Source organism: Oncorhynchus masou, unplaced genomic scaffold (assembly GCF_036934945.1).
Source record: "Oncorhynchus masou masou isolate Uvic2021 unplaced genomic scaffold, UVic_Omas_1.1 unplaced_scaffold_1353, whole genome shotgun sequence".
Taxonomy (NCBI): Eukaryota; Metazoa; Chordata; class Actinopteri; order Salmoniformes; family Salmonidae; genus Oncorhynchus; species Oncorhynchus masou.
The window spans coordinates 88899-112127 of record NW_027003422.1 but is presented as its reverse complement, the minus strand read 5'-3'; the positions used below and the strand labels follow the sequence as shown (position 1 = coordinate 112127).

At 45.2% G+C, this 23229-nt stretch overlaps 1 protein-coding gene across 1 annotated transcript; it reads left to right on the top strand.

Moving 5' to 3' along the window:
* The first annotated feature begins 11073 nt into the window (after window positions 1–11073).
* LOC135530483 (zinc finger and SCAN domain-containing protein 2-like) lies at window positions 11074–18589 on the top strand. The gene is made up of 2 exons (XM_064958801.1): window positions 11074–11705; window positions 18312–18589. Exons 1-2 carry the CDS (start codon window positions 11324–11326, stop codon window positions 18587–18589), a joined length of 660 nt encoding a protein of 219 aa, XP_064814873.1. The 5' UTR covers window positions 11074–11323.
* Window positions 18590–23229: the final 4640 nt, after the last annotated feature.

The window sequence follows — 23229 nt, the reverse complement described above, 5'->3', positions numbered from 1 at the left end:
TACAGTGAAACAAGAAGTAGAGGGCGAGTCTGTTACAGTGAAACAAGAAGGAGAGGAAGAGGAGGCTGTTACAGTGAAACAAGAAGGAGAGGAAGAGGAGGCTGTTACAGTGAAACAAGAAGTAGAGGGTGAGTCTGTTACAGTGAAACAAGAAGTAGAGGGTGAGTCCGTTACAGTGAAAGAAGAAGTAGAGGGTGAGTCTGTTACAGTGAAACAAGGAGTAGAGGGTGAGGCTGTTACAGTGAAACAAGAAGTAGAGGGTGAGTCTGTTACAGTGAAACAAGGAGTAGAGGGTGAGGCTGTTACAGTGAAAGAAGAAGTAGAGGGTGAGTCTGTTACAGTGAAACAAGGAGTAGAGGGTGAGTCTGTTACAGTGAAAGAAGAAGTAGAGGGTGAGTCTGTTACAGTGAAACAAGAAGTAGAGGGTGAGTCCGTTACAGTGAAAGAAGAAGTAGAGGGTGAGTCTGTTACAGTGAAACAAGAAGTAGAGGGTGAGTCTGTTACAGTGAAACAAGGAGTAGAGGGTGAGGCTGTTACAGTGAAACAAGAAGTAGAGGGTGAGTCTGTTACAGTGAAACAAGGTGTAGAGGGTGAGTCTGTTACAGTGAAACAAGAAGTAGAGGGTGAGTCTGTTACAGTGAAACAAGAAGTAGAGGGTGAGTCTGTTACAGTGAAACAAGAAGAAGACGCTTTCAGACTGAAAGAGAAAGAGGAGGATGAAGTTTTCGCAGTGAAAGAGGAGGAAGAAGAGATGGCTGTCACATCGAAAGAAGAACAAGAAGAGGAGAAGATAAGAGATCTGATGAACACCAGTAAGTACTGAGTGGTTGCTCATGTAGTATTTTACTCAGTAACTTTTACTTTTACTAGAGTAACTCTCTACGGTATCTATACTCATACTAGAGTAACTATCTGTTAAGGTATCTATACTCACACTAGAGTAACTCTCTAAGGTATCTATAATTTTACTAGAGTAATTATCTATTAAGGTATCTATACTTTTACTAGAGTAACTCTCTAAGGTATCTATACTCATACTAGAGTAACTATCTGTTAAGGTATCTATACTCACACTAGAGTAACTCTCTAAGGTATCTATACTTTTACTAGAGTAACTATCTATTAAGGTATCTATACTTTTACGAGAGTAACTCTCTAAGGTGTCTATACTCATACTAGAGTAACTCTCTATTAATTAAGGTATCTATACTTTTACTCGTGTATGACATTTGGGTACTTTTTCCACCACTGATCACGAGTCTAATCTGGTGTCCTTCAACATGGTTGATTAACTGATGAATTGCACTATAACGGTGACAAACTGTTAGGGCCGCTACATCAAGCTGTCCGAACAGCAGAGTCCCAACAGCTTACCACCGCTACACCTGACTATCAGTGAAGCCTTGTCTGGCAGCAAAACAGTTCATTCAGCCTCATTTACTGACTTTAAATAAAACATAGCTGATGTTGGCTGACCTGCTTAACTTAATATGGAATAAAGGGACGACGAGCAGATAAGAGGCAATCCGTCATTTAGATTAAGACATTAATGAGCGAGCGGAGGACGGATGTAGCCTAGTGGTTAGAGCGTTGGACTTGTAACCTGAAAGGTTGCTCGATCGAATCCCAGAGCTGACATGGTACAACATCTGTCGTGCTGCCCACTGAACAAGGCAGTTAACCCACTGTTCCTAGGCCGTCATTGAAAATAAGAATTTGTTCTTAACTGACTTGCCTAGTTAAATAAAGGTAAAATAAATAAAAAAAATATAACTATTTGTTCAGCACTTTTAAAATGTACAGTGACAGAATTCAGAACATGGGCCGTTCTTACAATGTTTTCCCTGCACACCAAGTCAGAACTGTAGGATAAATAAAGGGGGCATATAAATAAACAGACAATGAAAGCTCATCCAATATTCGTTGATGACATTTCTCTAAAACAGGCTAAGTTTTGAGAGAGAGAAAAGGGACCACATTATTAGGGTGAGAAACATGGGCTACAAACAGCATACACTCAGTATTACTTTCTCAGCTCCAGTATACATATCTCATATCTCCCTGGCATATTCCATCATTTATACAGCAGCATACAAGACATTTTTGGACTCACCTTGTTGTGCTCACTTGAACAGGAAAGTGAGTCCTTCTTGTGGGCTTTTGAAAGAGACCTGAATTCCCGACTTGAAATTCAGAGTTGGATGCCCGTTAAATGATTTTCCATATTTACCCAGTCGGAGTTTTATCCAAGTTCACAGTTGTCTTGAACTCACTGAAGTCTGAGATTTCCTACTTCAGAGTTTCTAGTTGTTTTGAACGCAGCAGAAGTCATGCTGGATTGACAGGACAATGTATTCAAACTTTTCTGGACGTTACCCCTTCTCGTACTATCCAAATGGTTGTTACGATCTTGTCTCATCGCTGCAATTCCCCTACGGACTCAGCGAAGGTCAAGAGCCAAGCCGCACTGCTTCTTGACACACAGATGTCAGGTGATTTGTGGAGGGCATGTCATCTGACAGGCAGGTCATCTCCATCACTCTCCTTCTCTGTGAAATAGCCCTTACACAGCCTAGAGGTGTGTTGGATCATGGTCCTGTTGAAAAACAAATGATAGTCCCACTAAGCGCAAACTAGATGAGATGTCATATCGCTGCAGAATGCTGTGGTAGCCATGCTGGTTAAGTATAACTTGAATTCTAAATAATTCACAGACAATGTCACCAGTAAAGCAGCCCCACGCCATCACACCTCCTCCTCCATGCTTCACGGTGGGAACCACACATGCTGAGATCATCCGTAAACCTACTCTGCATCTCACAAAGACACGGCAGTTGGAACCAAAAATCTCAAATTTGGACACATCCGACAAAAAGGACCACCGGTTTAATGTCCATTGTTCGTGTTTCTTGGCCCAAGCAAGTCTCTTCTTCCTATTGGTGTCCTTTAGTAGTGGTTTCATTGCAGCAATTCAACCGTGAAGGCCTGATTCCTGCAGTCTCTGTACAGTTGATGTTGAGATTTGTCTCTTATTTGAACTCTGTGTAAAGCATTTATTTGGGCTGCAATCTGAGGTTGGTAACTGTAATGAACTTATCCTCTGCAGCAGAGGTAACTCTGGGTCTTCCTTTGCTATGGCGGTCCTCATGACAATTTTCTTGACATTTTCCAGATTGACTCACCTTCATGTCTAAACTTAATGATGGACTGTTGATTCTCTTTGCTTATTTGAGTTGTTCTTGCCATAATATTGCTATCTTCAGTATTCTACCCCTGTATACCCTCTGTATACCACCCCTACCTTGTCACAACACAACTGATTGACTCAAACACATTAAGAAGGAAAGAAATTCCAGAAATGAGCTTTTAACAAGGCACACCTGTTAATTGAAATATATTCTAGGTGACTACCTCATGAAGCTGGTTGAGAGAATGCCAAGAGTGTACAAAGCTGTCACCAAGGCAAATGGTGGCTACTTTGAAGAATCTAAAATATATTTAGATTTGTTTAACACTTTTTTTGGTTACTACATGATTCCATATGTGTTATTTCATACTTTGAATGTCTTCACTATTATTTTACAATATAGAAAATAGTAAAAAAATAAAGAAAAACTCTTGAATGTGTAGGTGTCCAAACTTTTGACTGGTACTGTGTTTTTAAAAATAAATATATCAAATGTTCACCCTCCCAGAGTCCCCAGGTCGTACCTCTTCTGGTATCACCTTATTGCTGGGTCCGAAGGGGGTGTCTGTGAGGCTGGTGAACTGCAGGAAAACACTGAGGCGGAGTGGAACTACAAGAGGAAGACAAGAGGAGGAAGAGGGAGATTTGACACATCAAAGTAAGTTCTGTAGTTTAGTTTGAACAAATGATATATATCTGCCCCCTGGTGTCTGTTTCCAGGACAACCTGCAGAGTCCTGTTAGATAGACTGATGTCTGTTTCCAGTAGAGGTCGACCGATTATGAAGTGATGTGAAAACGACACGTTATAATATTAATCAACAATGTCTCTGGTTGGATTTAGGACGGACTAGAAGAAGGTCAAAGTTAACCATCCGTCTGACTTTGTTGTTCACACAGGAGAGAGACGTGACTATCGTGGATACTCTGGAGAGCCTCAACAACCTCATGATGCTGATGAGGCAGAGAAGAGTCTTTCCAGAGAAAGAATCCACACAGGAGAAAAGCCATACTGCTCTCAGTGTGGAATGACCTTCTCTGAATCATATTCATTGAAATCACACCTTAGAATTCACACAGGAAATAAATCTTATGGCTGTGATCAATTTGGGAAGAGATTTACTAAGCCAAGCAACATGAAATCACACCAACAGACACACACTGGAGAGAAACCTTACCACTGTTCAGATTGTGGGAAAAGCTTTTCAACGTCAAAGTATTTGAAGCTGCACCAGCGGGTACACACAGGACTGAAGCCTTACAGCTGTGATCTATGTGGGAAGAGATTCCTTCGGTTAGCCCACCTGAATGTACACAAGAGAATACACACGGGGAAAAACCATACCACTACCCCGACTGTGGGAGTAATTTTGTTCATTCAGGTAGTCTGAAAACACACCAGCTGGCACACAAAGGACTGAAGCCAAAACCTTACCACTGCTCCGACTGTGAGAAGAGCTTTTCAACATCACATTATTTAAAGCGGCACCAGAGAACACATACTGGAGAGAAGCCGTATGGTTGTGATTGGTGTGAGAAGAGATATGCTTTCACAAGTAGCCTGAGTTATCATAAACAAACCCACACTGGAGAGAAACCGTATCACTGCTCTGACTATGGCATGAGTTTTACTACCTCACACAACCTGGCCGTACACCAAAGAACACACCCTGGATAGAAACCGTACCACTGCTCTGAATGTTATTCAAGTTCTCTGATTTACATTTTTAAAAGATACACACAGGAGATCTACATGACCTCCAACACCAGACCTGGGTAGTAGAACACAGAGTGTGGAATGACCTCCAACACCAGATCTGGGTAGTAGAACACAGAGTGTGGAATGACCTCCAACACCAGACCTGGGTAGTAGAACACAGAGTGGAATGGCGCCGGAGAAGAAGGCCCCCAACCGATTGTGTTTTTTTAATTGTTTATTTGCATTGTTTGTAACTCTTTAATGTTGCCGCTACCGTCTCTTATGACCGAAAATAACTACTAGACATCAAAACTGCAATTACTCACGGACTAGCAGAAACATTTTTCTTCTTTAACGACTCTGACGACTCTGATAAACAGCTCCCTCGGGAACAGGCCCAGAGCCTCGCGTGTCTGTTTCCAGGACAACCTGCCATCTGTGTGAAGAGGAGGTGGAGAAAAAAAGAGACCGGAGGGCGGGCTGCCTTCTGGGAATTCGTAGGCGATCGAATAACCTCCCACTTCTTTCCATTTCGCTAGCAAATGTGCAATCTTTTGGACAATAAAATCGATGACCTACGCAGAAGATTAAACTACCAACGGGACATTCAAAACTGTAATATCTTATGCTTCACTGAGTCGTGGCTGAATGACGACACTATCAACATACAGCTGGTTATACGCTGCTCCGTTAGGATAGAACAGCGGCCTGGTAAGACGGACTTTGTATTTTTGTAAACAACAGCTGGTGCACGATATCTTAGGAAGTCTCGAGCTATTGCTGGTCTGAGGTAGAGTTTCTCATGATAAACTGTAGACAACACCATCTACCTAGAGAGTTTTCAACTGTATTCTTTGACTGTGGTATGTAAACAGCTAGAGGATGGCACTAAGACAGCATTGAATGAACTGTGTTCCGCCATAAGCAAACAAGAAAATGTTCATCCAGAGGCGGCGCTCCTAGTGGCCGGGGGACTTTAATGCAGGAAATTTAAATCAGTTTTACCAAATCTCTATCAACATGTTAAATGAGCAACAGGAGAAAACTCTATACACACGTACAAAGCTCTCCCTCCGCTTCCATTTGGCAAATCTGACCATCGTTCTATCCTCCTGATTCCTGCTTACAAGGAAAAAATTAAAGCAGGAAGCACCAGTGACTCTATCAATAAAAAGGTGGTCAGAGGGAGCAGATGCTAAACTACAGGACTGTTTTGCTATCACAGACTAGAATATGTTCCGGGATTCCTCCGCATTGCATTGAGGAGTACCACATATCAGTCATTGGCTTCATCAATAAGTGCATCGAGGACGTCGTCCCAATATTGACCGTACGTACATACCCCAACCAGAAGCCATGAATTACAGGTAACATCCGCACTGAGCTAAAGGCTAGAGCTGCAACTTTCAAGAGCGGGACTCTAACCCGGAAGCTAAAAGGAAATCCCGCTATGCCCTCCAACGAACCATCAAACAGGCAAAGCGTCAATACAGGACTAAGATCGGTTAGATGGGTTTTAATCGTACTTCTGACGCTCTTCAGACATGGCTTGTAAACCATTACGGACTCCCAAAGGAAGCACAGCCATGAGCTGCCCAGTGACATGAGCCTACCAGACCAGCTAAACTACTTCTATGCTCGCTTCGAGGCAAATAACACTGAAACATGCATGAGAGCACCAGCCAGTGCCCAAGAACACTAAGGTAACCTGCCTAAATGACTACCGACCCGTAGCACTCACGTCTGTAGCCATGAAGTGCTATGAAAGGCTGGTCATAGCTCACATCAACAGCATCATCACAGAAACCCTGACCCACTCCAAATTGCATACAGCCCCAACAGATACCGATACAATCTCTATTGCACTCCACACTGCCCTTTCCCACCTGGACAAAAGGATCACCTATGTGAGAATGCTATTCATTGACGACAGCTCAGCGTTCAACACCATAGTGCCCTCAAAGCTCATCAATAAGCTAAGGACTCTGGGACAAAACACCTCCCTCTGCAACTGGATCCTGGACTTCCTGACGTGCCGCCCCCAGGTGGTGAGGGTCGGTAACAACACATCTGCCACGCTGATCCTCAACACTGGGGCCCCTCAGGGGTGTGTGCTTAGTCCCCTCCTGTACTCACTGTTCACTCATGACTGCACGGACAGGCACGACTCCAACACCATCATTAAGTTTACCGATGACCGTGGTAGGCCTGATCACCGACAACAACGAAACAGCCTATAGGGAGGAGGTCAGAGACCTGGCCATGTGGTGCCAGGAGAACAACCTCTCCCTCAACATGATCAAGACAAAGAAGATGATTGTGGACTACAGGAAAAAGAGGACCGAGCACGCCCCCATTCTCATTGACTGGGCTGCAGTGGAGCAGGTTGAGAGCTTCAAGTTCCTTGGTGTTCACATCACCAACAAACATCACCAACAAACTACCATGGTCCAAGCACACCAAGACAGTTGTGAATAGGGCACGACATCCTGACTGGTTGCATCACTGCCTGGTATGGAAACTGTTCGGCCTCCGAACGCAAGGCACTACAGAGGGTAGTGAGAGCGGCCCATTACATCTCTGGGGCCAAGCTTCCTGCCATCCAGGACCTCTATACCAGGCGGGATCAGAGGAAGGCCCTTAAAATTGTCAAAGACTCCAGCCACCCTAGTCTTCGTCGAACTGTTAGACTGTTGTTCTCTCTGCTACCGCACGGCAAGCGATACCGGAGCGCCAAGTCTAGGTCCAAGAGGCTTCTAAACAGCTTCTACTCCCAAGCCATAAGACTTCTGAACATCTAGTCAAATGACTACCCAGACTAATGGCTACCCAGACTAATGGCTACCCAGACTAATGGCTACCCAGACTAATGACTACCCATACTGACTACCCAGACTAATGACTACCCAGACTGACTACCCAGACTATTTGCATTGCCTCTCCTCGTCTTTTACACCGCTGCTACTCTCTGTTGTTGTCATCTATAGTCACTTTAAAAATACGTTCTACCTTCATGTACATATTACCACAACTAACATGTATTGTTTACCATGTTTTCATTAATAACATGTATTGTTTACCATGTTTTCATTAATAACATGTATTGTTTACCATGTTTTCATTAATAACATGTATTGCTTACCATGTTTTCATTAATAACATGTATTGCTTACCATGTTTTCATTAATAACATGTATTGCTTACCATGTTTTCATTAATAACATGTATTGTTTACCATGTTTTCATTAATAACATGTATTGTTTACCATGTTTTCATTAATAACATGTATTGTTTACCATGTTTCCATTAATAACATGTATTGTTTACCATGTTTTCATTAATAACATGTATTGTTTACCATGTTTTCATTAATAACATGTATTGTGTACCAAGTTTTCATTAATGACATGTATTGTTTACCATGTTTTCATTAATAACATGTATTGTTTACCATGTTTTCATTAATAACATGTATTGTTTACCATGTTTTCATTAATAACATGTATTGTTTACCATGTTTTCATTAATAACATGTATTGCTTACCATGTTTTCATTAATAACATGTATTGTTTACCATGTTTTCATTAATAACATGTATTGTTTACCATGTTTTCATTAATAACATGTATTGCTTACCATGTTTTCATTAATAACATGTATTGCTTACCATGTTTTCATTAATAACATGTATTGCTTACCATGTTTTCATTAATAACATGTATTGCTTACCATGTTTTCATTAATAACATGTATTGTTTACCATGTTTTCATTAATAACATGTATTGTTTACCATGTTTTCATTAATAACATGTATTGTTTACCAAGTTTTCATTAATAACATGTATTGTTTACCATGTTTTCATTAATAACATGTATTGTTTACCATGTTTTCATTAATAACATGTATTGTTTACCATGTTTTCATTAATAACATGTATTGTTTACCAAGTTTTCATTAATGACATGTATTGTTTACCATGTTTTCATTAATAACATGTATTGTTTACCATGTTTTCATTAATAACATGTATTGTTTACCATGTTTTCATTGATAAATCAGGTCCATTAATAACATGTATTTAGTACTGGGGGGGGGCAGAATCAGTCCACTACATGTATTTAGTACTGGGGGGGGGGCAGAGTCAGTCCACTACATGTGTTTAGTACTGGGGGGGGGGACAGAATCAGTCCACTACATGTGTTTAGTACTGGGGGGGGACAGAACCAGTCCACTACATGTGTTTAGTACTGGGGGGGACAGAATCAGTCCACTACATGTGTTTAGTACTGGGGGGGGACAGAATCAGTCCACTACATGTGTTTAGTACTGGGGGGACAGAACCAGTCCACTACATGTGTTTAGTACTGGGGGGGGACAGAATCAGTCCACTACATGTGTTTAGTCCTGGGGGGGGGGCAGAGTCAGTCCACTACATGTGTTTAGTACTGGGGGGACAGAATCAGTCCACTACATGTGTTTAGTACTGGGGGGGGGGACAGAACCAGTCCACTACATGTGTTTAGTACGGGGCAGAATCAGTCCACTACATGTGTTTAGTACTGGGGGGGGACAGAATCAGTCCACTACATGTGTTTAGTACTGGGGGGGACAGAATCAGTCCACTACATGTGTTTAGTACGGGGGGGCAGAATCAGTCCACTACATGTGTTTAGTACTGGGGGGACAGGATCAGTCCACTACATGTGTTTAGTACTGGGGGGGCAGAGTCAGTCCACTACATGTGTTTAGTACTGGGGGGGGGCAGAGTCAGTCCACTACATGTGTTTAGTACTGGGGGGGGACAGAATCAGTCCACTACATGTGTTTAGTACTGGGGGGGGGGGACAGAATCAGTCCACTACATGTGTTTAGTACTGGGGGGGGACAGAGTCAGTCCACTACATGTGTTTAGTACTGGGGGGGGCAGAATCAGTCCACTACATGTGTTTAGTACTGGGGGGGGGACAGAGTCAGTCCACTACATGTGTTTAGTACTGGGGGGGGGACAGGATCAGTCCACTACATGTGTTTAGTACTGGGGGGGACAGAATCAGTCCACTACATGTGTTTAGTACTGGGGGGGGGGGACAGAATCAGTCCACTACATGTGTTTAGTACTGGGGGGGACAGAATCAGTCCACTACATGTGTTCAGTACTGGGGGGTGGACAGAATCAGTCCACTACATGTGTTTAGTACTGGGGGGGGGACAGAGTCAGTCCACTACATGTGTTTAGTACTGGGGGGGGGGGACAGAGTCAGTCCACTACATGTGTTTAGTACTGGGGGGACAGGATCAGTCCACTACATGTGTTTAGTACTGGGGGGGGGGGGGGACAGAATCAGTCCACTACATGTGTTTAGTACTGGGGGGGGGACAGAATCAGTCCACTACATGTGTTTAGTACTGGGGGGGGACAGAATCAGTCCACTACATGTGTTTAGTACTGGGGGGGGGAATCAGTCCACTACATGTGTTTAGTACTGGGGGGGGACAGAATCAGTCCACTACATGTGTTTAGTACTGGGGGGGAATCAGTCCACTACATGTGTTTAGTACTGGGGGGGGACAGGATCAGTCCACTACATGTGTTTAGTACTGGGGGGGGAATCAGTCCACTACATGTGTTTAGTACTGGGGGGGACAGGATCAGTCCACTACATGTGTTTAGTACTGGGGGGGGAATCAGTCCACTACATGTGTTTAGTACTGGGGGGGGACAGGATCAGTCCACTACATGTGTTTAGTACTGGGGGGGACAGAATCAGTCCACTACATGTGTTCAGTACTGGGGGGGGGACAGAATCAGTCCACTACATGTGTTTAGTACTGGGGGGGGACAGAATCAGTCCACTACATGTGTTTAGTACTGGGGGGGGGACAGAATCAGTCCACTACATGTGTTTAGTACTGGGGGCCTAGGAACAGTGGGTTAATTGGCTGTTCAGGGGCAGAACGACAGATTTCTACCTTCTCAACTCGGGGATTTGAACTTGCAACCTTTCGGTGAAAGTGATTTGAAATAAAAAAATAAAAACATAATTGAAAGTGATTCACTTTTGTTGTTGTTGTCTTGATAATAAAATAAACTGGTTTCCCCCACTCCATTCAGCGGACGGTGACGTGGACCATTTATTTGGTGTCGCCGGTGTGACGTATAATCTAGTGGACGGGACGCGTCTTCAACAACAACAAGGCTACTGATTATATGGATTTCGGTTGCTCCCTAGCCGAAATAAAATTGAAATATTGAAACTTTTTACATGGTTTCGGTGTATATTAACCACTGTATTTTAAACACACTTTTGTCGTCTACCTAGTTATCCCGTTTAAATGAACATTTACTCTGTTGTTATTAGTCAGGGAGCCCCGGCTTGATAAATTGGCCTAGCACTATGCTAGTCGCTAATGATAACTAGCTATCTTCTTTGACCATGAGCTCACTAAACTACTCTCCTCCTGCTAAAGAAGAGGCGGTCTGCTGGACGGAGAAAGAGGGTCTGTGGCTGAACATTGTCGTGAAAGAGGAGAAGAATGAGGAGGATGTCACCGTTAAACACGAAGTAGAGGAAGAGGAGGATGTTACAATACAAAAACAAGTAGAGGGTGAGTCTGTTACAGTGAAACGAGAAGAGAAAGACGTTTCAGTGAAAGAAGAGGAAGACGCGTTCAGAGTGAAAGAGGAAGAGGAGGATGTGACTGTGAAAGAAGAGGAGGAAGAGAAAGAGGAGGATGCAGTTTTTGGAGTGAAGGAGGAGAAAGAGGAGATGACTGTCATATCGAACAAGGAGGAGACAGGAGACCTGATTAACACCAGTAAGTACTGTCTTAAGAACAGGGTCACAACCTCTGCATTTGAACTGATGTGTGATTTCAAAGGGTCAGTCTGCAATTCCTACATCTGTTTTTGGACTTGAAGAATAGACTATCTTGAAGAATAGACTATCTTGAAGAATAGACTATCTTGAAGAATAGACTATCTTGAAGAATAGACTATCTTGAAGAATAGACTATCTTGAAGAATAGACTATCTTGAAGAATAGACTATCTTGAAGAATAGACTATCTTGAAGAATAGACTATCTTGAAGAACAGACTATCTTGAAGAATAGTTCTTATAAATACCTCAACTTTATTTAAAAATAAAATAAAATGTAGGCTATATAATTTAAATTAGCCTACAAAAGAAATACACTCAGCATTTAGCCTATAGCCTGTGACTTATTTAGAGTTAAATACAAATTAAATGAAAAAAAAGACTTTGTGCCTTTTAGAAACACGAGTTTGGCCAGTCTGGGGCTTCAGGCTCATGCGATGGTGGCTGGAGAATATCCTCTCCACACATGCAGAGCCACTGGGGAAGCTAAACACCCTTCAGGCCACTCTTGACAGGCAGAGATGCAGAACCACTGGGGAAGCTAAACACCCTTCAGGCCACTCTTGACAGGCAGAGATGCAGAGCCACTGGGGAAGCTAAACACCCTTCAGGCCACTCTTGACAGGCAGAGATGCAGAGCCACTGGGGAAGCTAAACACCCTTCAGGCCACTCTTGACAGGCAGAGATGCAGAGTCACTGGGGAAGCTAAACACCCTTCAGGCCACTCTTGACAGGCAGAGATGCAGAGTCACTGGGGAAGCTAAACACCCTCCAGGCCACTCTTGACAGGCAGAGATGCAGAGTAACTGGGGAAGCTAAACACCCTTCAGGCCACTCTTGACAGGCAGAGATGCAGAGCCACTGGGGAAGCTAAACACCCTTCAGGCCACTCTTGACAGGCAGAGATGCAGAGCCACTGGGGAAGCTAAACACCCTTCAGGCCACTCTTGACAGGCAGAGATGCAGAGTCACTGGGGAAGCTAAACACCCTTCAGGCCACTCTTGACAGGCAGAGATGCAGAGCCACTGGGGAAGCTAAACACCCTTCAGGCCACTCTTGACAGGCAGAGATGCAGAGCCACTGGGGAAGCTAAACACCCTTCAGGCCACTCTTGACAGGCAGAGATGCAGAGCCACTGGGGAAGCTAAACACCCTTCAGGCCACTCTTGACAGGCAGAGATGCAGAGTCACTGGGGAAGCTAAACACCCTTCAGGCCACTCTTGACAGGCAGAGATGCAGAGCCACTGGGGAAGCTAAACACCCTTCAGGCCACTCTTGACAGGCAGAGATGCAGAGCCACTGGGGAAGCTAAACACCCTTCAGGCCACTCTTGACAGGCAGAGATGCAGAGCCACTGGGGAAGCTAAACACCCTTCAGGCCACTCTTGACAGGCAGAGATGCAGAGCCACTGGGGAAGCTAAACACCCTTCAGGCCACTCTTGACAGGCAGAGATGCAGAGTCACTGGGGAAGCTAAACACCCTTCAGGCCACTCTTGACAGGCAGAGATGCAGAGCCACTGGGGAAGCTAAACACCCTTCAGGCCACTCTTGACAGGCAGAGATGCAGAGCCCTGGGGAAGCTAAACACCCTTCAGGCCACTCTTGACAGGCAGAGATGCAGAGCCCTGGGGAAGCTAAACACCCTTCAGGCCACTCTTGACAGGCAGAGATGCAGAGCCACTGGGGAAGCTAAACACCCTTCAGGCCACTCTTGACAGGCAGAGATGCAGAGCCACTGGGGAAGCTAAACACCCTTCAGGCCACTCTTGACAGGCAGAGATGCAGAGCCACTGGGGAAGCTAAACACCCTTCAGGCCACTCTTGACAGGCAGAGATGCAGAGCCACTGGGGAAGCTAAACACCCTTCAGGCCACTCTTGACAGGCAGAGATGCAGAGCCACTGGGTAAGCTAAACACCCTTCAGGCCACTCTTGACAGGCAGAGATGCAGAGCCACTGGGGAAGCTAAACACCCTTCAGGCCACTCTTGACAGGCAGAGATGCAGAGTAACTGGGGAAGCTAAACACCCTTCAGGCCACTCTTGACAGGCAGAGATGCAGAGCCACTGGGGAAGCTAAACACCCTTCAGGCCACTCTTGACAGGCAGAGATGCAGAGCCACTGGGGAAGCTAAACACCCTCCAGGCCACTCTTGACAGGCAGAGATGCAGAGCCACTGGGGAAGCTAAACACCCTTCAGGCCACTCTTGACAGGCAGAGATGCAGAGTAACTGGGGAAGCTAAACACCCTTCAGGCCACTCTTGACAGGCAGAGATGCAGAGCCACTGGGGAAGCTAAACACCCTTCAGGCCACTCTTGACAGGCAGAGATGCAGAGCCACTGGGGAAGCTAAACACCCTTCAGGCCACTCTTGACAGGCAGAGATGCAGAGTCACTGGGGAAGCTAAACACCCTTCAGGCCACTCTTGACAGGCAGAGATGCAGAGCCACTGGGGAAGCTAAACACCCTTCAGGCCACTCTTGACAGGCAGAGATGCAGAGCCACTGGGGAAGCTAAACACCCTCCAGGCCACTCTTGACAGGCAGAGATTTGAGATTTTTCTATAGATGGGCCTAAAGGTTTTTAGGCAAAAATCAAAACGCAAAGCGCTCCTTGAACGTGGGAAAATGCCAGGCCTATTGGGCCAAAAAAATCAATTATGGCCTCTTTAGTATAGATAATAAAACCAAAATGAACTAACTGTTTAAGAGATCAGATGTTTTTTGTTTATAAATACTTTGCTACAATGACACTCTTAGTTATCTACCTACTTTGTTCCATTCTTTTAGCATCTAGTAATCTACACCACCATTGCTTTTGGGATACGTGTCTGTTCAGATGATTTAGTTGTGGACAGTCCATCACCACACTCCCTCTCTTGGTCCTCAGTCCATCACCACACTCCCTCTCTTGGTCCTCAGTCCATCACCACACTCCCTCTCTTGGTCCTCAGTCCATCACCACACTCCTCTCTTGGTCCTCAGTCCATCACCACACTCCCTCTCTTGGTCCTCAGTCCATCACCACACTCCCTCTCTTGGTCCTCAGTCCATCACCACACTCCCTCTCTTGGTCCTCAGTCCATCACCACGCTCCCTCTCTTGGTCCTCAGTCCATCACCACGCTCCCTCTCTTGGTCCTCAGTCCATCACCACGCTCCCCTCTCTTGGTCCTCAGTCCATCACCACGCTCCCCTCTCTTGGTCCTCAGTCCATCACCACGCTCCCCTCTCTTGGTCCTCAGTCCATCACCACGCTCCCCCTCTTGGTCCTCAGTCCATCACCACGCTCCCTCTCTTGGTCCTCAGTCCATCACCACGCTCCCTCTCTTGGTCCTCAGTCCATCACCACGCTCCCTCTCTTGGTCCTCAGTCCATCACCACGCTCCCTCTCTTGGTCCTCAGTCCATCACCACGCTCCCACTCTTGGTCCTCAGTCCATCACCACGCTCCCTCTCTTGGTCCTCAGTCCATCACCACGCTCCCTCTCTTGGTCCTCAGTCCATCACCACGCTCCTCTCTTGGTCCTCAGTCCATCACCACGCTCCTCTCTTGGTCCTCAGTCCATCACCACGCTCCCTCTCTTGGTCCTCAGTCCATCACCACGCTCCTCTCTTGGTCCTCAGTCCATCACCACACTCCCTCTCTTGGTCCTCAGTCCATCACCACACTCCCCTCTTGGTCCTCAGTCCATCACCACACTCCCTCTCTTGGTCCTCAGTCCATCACCACAATCCCTCTCTTGGTCCTCAGTCCATCACCACACTCCCTCTCTTGGTCCTCAGTCCATCACCACACTCCCTCTCTTGGTCCTCAGTCCATCACCACACTCCCTCTCTTTATTCCATCACCACACTCCTCTCTTGGTCCTCAGTCCATCACCACACTCCCTCTCTTGGTCCTCAGTCCATCACCACACTCCCTCTCTTTATTCCATCACCACACTCCCTTTCTTGGTCCTCATCTCTGTAAGTTACTTTGATTTTGTACCTGTGTGTTTTATCAGTTTCTATATGTAAAATATTTGAGTGACCTCCATGACAGTAGATTAAGGGGATAATAGAAGCACCTAAATAGACGACAGATGCATGCTGGGCCGGGCCCTGAGCTTGTGAAGTGAAGAGCAACTGGAGCGAAATTGGAGAAAGCCGACGCTCTTCTGGGTAGTTTGGGTGAGACCCAGGTGGTATACCCTCTACCCTTCTGGGTAGTTTGGGTGAGACCCAGGTGGTATACCCCTAGCCTTCTGGGTAGTTTGGGTGAGACACAGGTGGTATACCCTCTAGCCTTCTGGGTAGTTTGGGTGAGATCCAGGTGGTATACCCTCTAGCCTTCTGGGTGGTTTGGGTGTTTCCCAGGTGGTTGTAATTTGACCCAGAAGCCAACAATAGCAGTCTCCAGGCAACGATAGACGTATAAAAGACCTGCCTTGACTTCCTCATAGTTCTGCAACAAAGGCTCTGTGACAGACATCGAAATTGAGTTCAGGTGCATCCTGTATCCTTTGGTCATCCTTGAGATGTTTCTACAACTTAATTTGAGTCCCACCTGTGGTAAATTCAATTAATTGAACATGATTTCGAAAGGCACACACCTGTCTATATAAGGTCCCACAGTTGACAGTGCATGTCAGAGAAAAAACCAAGCCATAAAGTAGAAGGAATTGTCTGTAGAGCTCCAAGACAGGATCGTGTCGAGGCACAGTTCTGGGGAAGGATACCAAAAAAATGTCTGCAGCATTGAAGGTCACCAAGAACACGTTGGCCTCAATCATTATTAAATGGAAGAAGTTTGGAACCACCAATACTCTTCCTAGACCTGGCCACTGGGCCAAACTGAGCAAACAGGAGAAGGGGCTTGGTCAGGGAGGTGACCAAGAACCCGATGGTCACTCTGACAGAGCTCCAGAGTTCCTCTGTGGAGATGGGAGAACCTTCCAGAAGGACACCATCTCTGCAGCACTCGACCAATCAGGCCTTTATGGCAGAGTTGCCAGACGGAAGCCACTCCTCAGTAAAAGGCACATGACCACCCACTTAGAGTTTGCCAAAAGACACCTAAATGACTCAAGGTTCTCTGTTCTGATGAAGCCAAGCTTGAACTTTTTGGCCAGAATGCCAAGCATCATGTCTGGAGTAAACCTGGCACCATACCTACGGTGAAGCATGGTGGTGGCAGCATCATGCTGTGGGGATATTTTTCAGCGGCAGGGACTGGGAGACTAGTCAGGATTGCGGGAAAGATTAACAGAGCAGCCAGAGCCTGAACTTGAACCCAATCGAACATCTCTGGACCAGAAAATAGCTGTGTAGCAAAGCTCCCCGTCCAACCTGAAAGAGAGGATCCTCGACTTCGGCGATGTCATCTACAAAATAGCCTCCAACACTCTACTCAGCAAATTGGATGCAGTCTATCACAGTGCCATCCGTTTTGTCATCAAAGCCCCATATACCACCCACAACTGCGACCTGTATGCTCTCGTTGGCTGGCCATTGCTTCATATTCTTTGCCAAACCCACTGGCTCCAGGTCATCTGTAAGTCTTTGCTAGGAAAAGCTCCGCCTTATCTCAGCTCACTGGTCACCATAGCAGCACCCACTCGTAGCACGCGCGCTCCAGCAGGTATATTTCACTGCGCACCCTCAAAGCCAAATCCTCCTTGGCCGCCTTTCCTTCCAGTTCTCTGCTGTCAATGACTGGAACGAACTGCAAAAATCACTGAAGCTGGAGACTCATATCTCCCTCACTAGCTTTAAGCACCAGCTGTCAGAGCAGCTCACAGACCACTGCACCTGTACATAGCGCATCTGTAAATAGCCCATCCAACTACCTCATCCCCATATTGTTATTTATTTTATTCATCTTGCCCCTTTGCACCCTAGTATCTCTACTTGTACACTCATCTTCTGCACACTTATCACTCCAGTGTTTAATTGCTATATTGTAATTATTTAACCACCATGGCCTATTTATTGCCTTGCCTCTCTTATCCTACCTCATTTGCACACACTGTGTATATACTTTTTCTATTCTATAATAGACTGTATGTTTTGTTTATTCCATGTGTAACTCTGTGTTGTTGTATGTGTTGAACTGCTTTGCTTTATTCTTGGCCTGGTCGCAGTTGTTAATGAGAACTTGTTCTCAACTAGCCTACCTGGTTATATAAAGGTGAAATAAATAAAATTAAAATAAATAGACATTACTACTAATGTGAAATGACGAAATATGACTGATGTTCATCACTAGACTGTCTTATTAGTTTAGTATTATTAGTTAATGCTACCAGATATCATAGACTTCCAGTCATTGTGCTAACGACTTAGCTCGCAAATCTACCGCTAACGTCCTTCAATACTGGACACAGAGACCAAAATGGTATCCGTGAGTTAATCTGACTGGGGAAGTAGGTAAATGGTCCTCCTTGTCCAAAAATCCCCAAAGAAAATCAATTAAAGGTTAGAAGAAATTTGTTTAAAAAAAATTGTAAAATAATCTACATATTCACTATATTGACTTGTGTGATTTTGTTGTTCAAACAGGAGAGAGACGTGACTATCTTGGATCCTCCGAGGAGCCTCAACAACAACATGATGCTGACGAGGTTGAGAAGAGTCTCTCCACATCAGAACACCTCAAGAAACATCAGCCGAGATTCATCTATTCAACAGAACTTAAAAGACATCAGAGAATCAATACAGGAGAAAAACCTCACAGCTGTGATCAATGTGGGAAGAGTTTTGCTAAGGCAGGAGGCCTGGCTACACACCACAGAATACACACTGGAGAAAACCGTACCACTGCCCTGACTGTGGAATGAGCTTTGCTACCTCAAGTCAGCTGATAAGACATCAGAAAACACACACAGGAGAAAAGCCTTATTGCTGTGATCAGTGTGGGAAGAGATTCATTCAATCAGCGAACCTGACTGTACACAAGAGAATACACACTGGAGAGAAACCGTACCACTGCTCCAACTGTGGGAAGAGCTTTTCTACTTCAAGCGGATTGATAACACACCAGCGAACACACACAGGAGAGAAGCCTTACCACTGCTCTGACTGTGGAAAGAGCTGTACCACCTCAAGTGCACTGATATCACACCAGCGTACACACACAGGAGAGAAGCATTACCACTGTTCTGTTTGCGGGAAGAGTTTTGCTACTTTAAGCAACCTGACACAACACCAGCGAACACACACAGTAGGAAAGCCTCATAGCTGTGATCAATGTGATAAGAGATACTCCCATCTAATGTCTCTCATTAAACATCAGAAAATACATGAAAAAGATCCAGACCTGCGTAGTAGAACACAGAGTGTAGAATGATATCCAACACCAGACCTGGGTAGTAGAACACAGAGTGTAGAATGATATCCAATACTAGACCTGGGTAGTAGAACACAGAGTGTAGAATGATCTCCAACACCAGACCTGGGTAGTAGAACACAGAGTGTGGAATGATCTCCAACACCAGACCTGGGTAGTAGAACACAGAGTGTAGAATGATCTCCAACACCAGACCTGGGTAGTAGAACACAGAGTGTAGAATGATCTCCAACACCAGACCTGGGTAGTAGAACACAGAGTGTAGAATGATCTCCAACACCAGACCTGGGTAGTAGAACACAGAGTGTAGAATGACCTGGGTAGTAGAACACAGAGTGTAGAATGACCTGGGTAGTAGAACACAGAGTGTAGAATGACCTGGGTAGTAGAACACAGAGTTTAGAATGACCTGGGTAGTAGAACACAGAATGTAGAATGACCTGGGTAGTAGAACACAGAGTTTAGAATGACCTGGGTAGTAGAACACAGAATGTAGAATGACCTCCAAAACCAGACCTGGGTAGTAGAACACAGAGTGTGGAATGATCTCCAACACCAGACCTGGGTAGTAGAACACAGAGTGTAGAATGATCTCCAACACCAGACCTGGGTAGTAGAACACAGAGTTTAGAATGACCTGGGTAGTAGAACACAGAGTGTAGAATGACCTCCAAAACCAGACCTGGGTAGTAGAACACAGAGTGTAGAATGATCTCCAACACCAGACCTGGGTAGTAGAACACAGAGTTTAGAATGACCTGGGTAGTAGAACACAGAGTGTAGAATGACCTCCAAAACCAGACCTGGGTAGTAGAACACAGAATGTGGAATGACCTCCAACATCAGACCTGGGTAGTAGAACACAGAGTGTAGAATGATCTCCAACACCAGACCTGGGTAGTAGAACACAGAGTGTGGAATGATCTCCAACACCAGACCTGGGTAGTAGAACACAGAGTTTAGAATGACCTGGGTAGTAGAACACAGAGTTTAGAATGACCTGGGTAGTAGAACACAGAATGTAGAATGACCTCCAAAACCAGACCTGGGTAGTAGAACACAGAGTGTGGAATGATCTCCAACACCAGACCTGGGTAGTAGAACACAGAGTGTAGAATGATCTCCAACACCAGACCTGGGTAGTAGAACACAGAGTTTAGAATGACCTGGGTAGTAGAACACAGAGTGTAGAATGACCTCCAAAACCAGACCTGGGTAGTAGAACACAGAGTGTAGAATGATCTCCAACACCAGACCTGGGTAGTAGAACACAGAGTTTAGAATGACCTGGGTAGTAGAACACAGAGTGTAGAATGACCTCCAAAACCAGACCTGGGTAGTAGAACACAGAATGTGGAATGACCTCCAACATCAGACCTGGGTAGTAGAACACAGAGTGTAGAATGATCTCCAACACCAGACCTGGGTAGTAGAACACAGAGTGTGGAATGATCTCCAACACCAGACTTGGGTAGTAGAACACAGAGTGTAGAATGACCTGGGTAGTAGAACACAGAGTGTAGAATGATCTCCAACACCAGACCTGGGTAGTAGAACACAGAGTGTAGAATGACCTCCAACACCAGACCTGGGTAGTAGAACACAGAGTGTGGAATGACCTCCAACACCAGACCTGGGTAGTAGAACACAGAGTGTGGAATGACCTCCAACACCAGACCTGGGTAGTAGAACACAGAGTGGAATGACCTCCAACACCAGACCTGGGTAGTAGAACACAGAGTGTGGAATGACCTCCAACACCAGACCTGGGTAGTAGAACACAGAGTGTAGAATGATCTCCAACACCAGACCTGGGTAGTAGAACACAGAGTAATGATCTCTTTGTGATAACGTTTGATGCAGCTGGTTCAACTTGTTTCATCCTTCAGTATTTCTTAAATAATACTATTGACAGCTCTAATGTCAAATGATCTGATTTCATAGTTTGTATATGATCAAATGGCAGGGGCGGCAGGGTAGTGGTTAGAGTGTAGAGGTGGCAGGGTAGCCTAGTGGTTAGAGGTAGAGGTGGCAGGGTAGCCTAGTGGTTAGAGTGTAGAGGTGGCAGGGTATCCTAGTGGTTAGAGTGTGGAGGTGGCAGGGTAGCCTAGTGGTTAGAGTGTAGAGATGGCAGGGTAGCCTAGTGGTTAGAACGTTGAACTAGTAACCGGAAGGTTACTACAAATCTGTTGCTCTGCCCCTGAACAGGCAGTTAACCCACTGTTCCTTGGCCTGGTTAAATAAAGGTAAAAAAACAAACATTTATAGAAACATTTTATAGAATAAACATCAGGGACATGTGAAAACACCTGTGCAACGCTTCTCGGTTGCCCCGGCAACAATTCCTTAACATGCTGCTGCCACCACTAGACTTGAACAATACAGAGGGTTTTACTCAGTGTTGTGTTGTATTGGATTTTGACCTAAATTGTTGTTTTTAATTTAGGCCAAAAAAGTTATTTAACCATTGTTTAAAGAGGCAAGTCAGTTAAGAACAAATTCTTATTTTACAATGACGGCCTGCCCCGCCAAACCCGGACGACAGCTGGGCCAATTGTGTGGCTCCCTATGGACTGAACCAGCTAACGGAACATTGAACCAGCTAACGGAACATTGAACCAGCTAACGGAACATTGAACCAGCTAACGGAACATTGAACCAACTAACGGAACATTGAACCAGCTGACGGAACATTGAACCAGCTGACGGAACATTGAACCAGCTAACGGAACATTGAACCAGCTAACGGAACATTGAACCAACTAACGGAACATTGAACCAGCTAACGGAACATTGAACCAACTAACGGAACATTGAACCAGCTGACGGAACGTTGAGTCAGTTCTACATATTCCTAAACATGTACAGTGTTCCAAATTTCATATTGTTGATAAATATGTAGTTCTCTTATATTTTAGTTGAATCTGTATTTGTTTTCTACAAATCACACCGTAACGCCTGAGGGGTAATCATTTTTATTTTATTCAATTGAGTATTGTAACAAGTATAAAAAAGCTCATGTGTTTGAGAATGAGTCAACTGTGTTGGGTGTATTGTGAGGGTCAAAAGAGAGAGGGAGGGAGGGAGAAAGGGCGTGTTAGAGAGGAGAGAAATAGACAAATGGAGGGAGAGAGAGGGCAGGTGGGTAAGAGAGAAGGAGAGAAATAGACAGAGAGAGAGAGGGAAGGAGAGAAGTAGACAGATGGAGAGAGGGAAGGAGAGAAATAGACAGAGAGAGAGAGGGCAGGAGAGAAGTAGACAGATGGAGAGAAATAGACAGAGAGAGAGGGAAGGAGAGAAATAGACAGAGAGAGAGGGCAGGAGAGAAGTAGACAGATGGAGAGAAATAGACAGAGAGAGAGAGGGAATGAGAGAAAGACAGAGAGAAGGAGAGAAATAGACAGAGAGAGAGAGGGTGGGTAAGAGAGGAGAGAAATAGACAGAGAGAGAGGGCAGGTGGGAAAGAGAGAAGGAGAGAAATAGACAGAGAGAGAGAGGGCAGGTGGGTAAGAGAGGAGAGAAATAGACAGAGAGGGCAGGTGGGAAAGAGAGAAGGAGAGAAATAGACAGAGAGAGAGGACAGGTGGGTAAGAGAGAAGGAGAGAAATAGACAGAGAGAGAGAGGGTGGGTAAGAGAGAAGGAGAGAAATAGACAGAGAGAGAGAGGGCAGGTGGGTAAGAGAGAAGGAGAGAAATAGACAGAGAGAGAGAGGGCAGGTGGGTAAGAGAGAAGGAGAGAAATAGACACAGAGAGAGAGAGAGGGTGGGTAAGAGAGGAGAGAAATAGACAGAGAGAGAGGGCAGGTGGGTAAGAGAGAAGGAGAGAAATAGAAAGAGAGAGAGAGGGCAGGTGGGTAAGAGAGAAGGAGAGAAATAGACACAGAGAGAGAGAGGGTGGGTAAGAGAGAAGGAGAGAAATAGACAGAGAGAGAGAGCAGGTGGGTAAGAGAGAAGGAGAGAAATAGACAAATGGAGTGAGAGAGAGGGCAGGTGGGTAAGAGAGAAGGAGAGAAATAGACAGAGAGAGAGAGGGCAGGTGGGTAAGAGAGGAGAGAAATAGACAGAGAGAGAGGGCAGGTGGGTAAGAGAGAAGGAGAGAAATAGACAGAGAGAGAGAGGGTGGGTGGGTAA

Excerpts from the sequence above, each read along its gene's own strand:
- LOC135530483 (XM_064958801.1), top strand. The coding sequence starts at position 11,324 with ATGAGCTCACTAAACTACTCTCCTCCTGCTAAAGAAGAGGCGGTCTGC. Across the intron at positions 11,706-18,311 it reads AGGAGACCTGATTAACACCA|GAGAGAGACGTGACTATCTT; the intron begins GTAAGTACTGTC and ends TTGTTCAAACAG.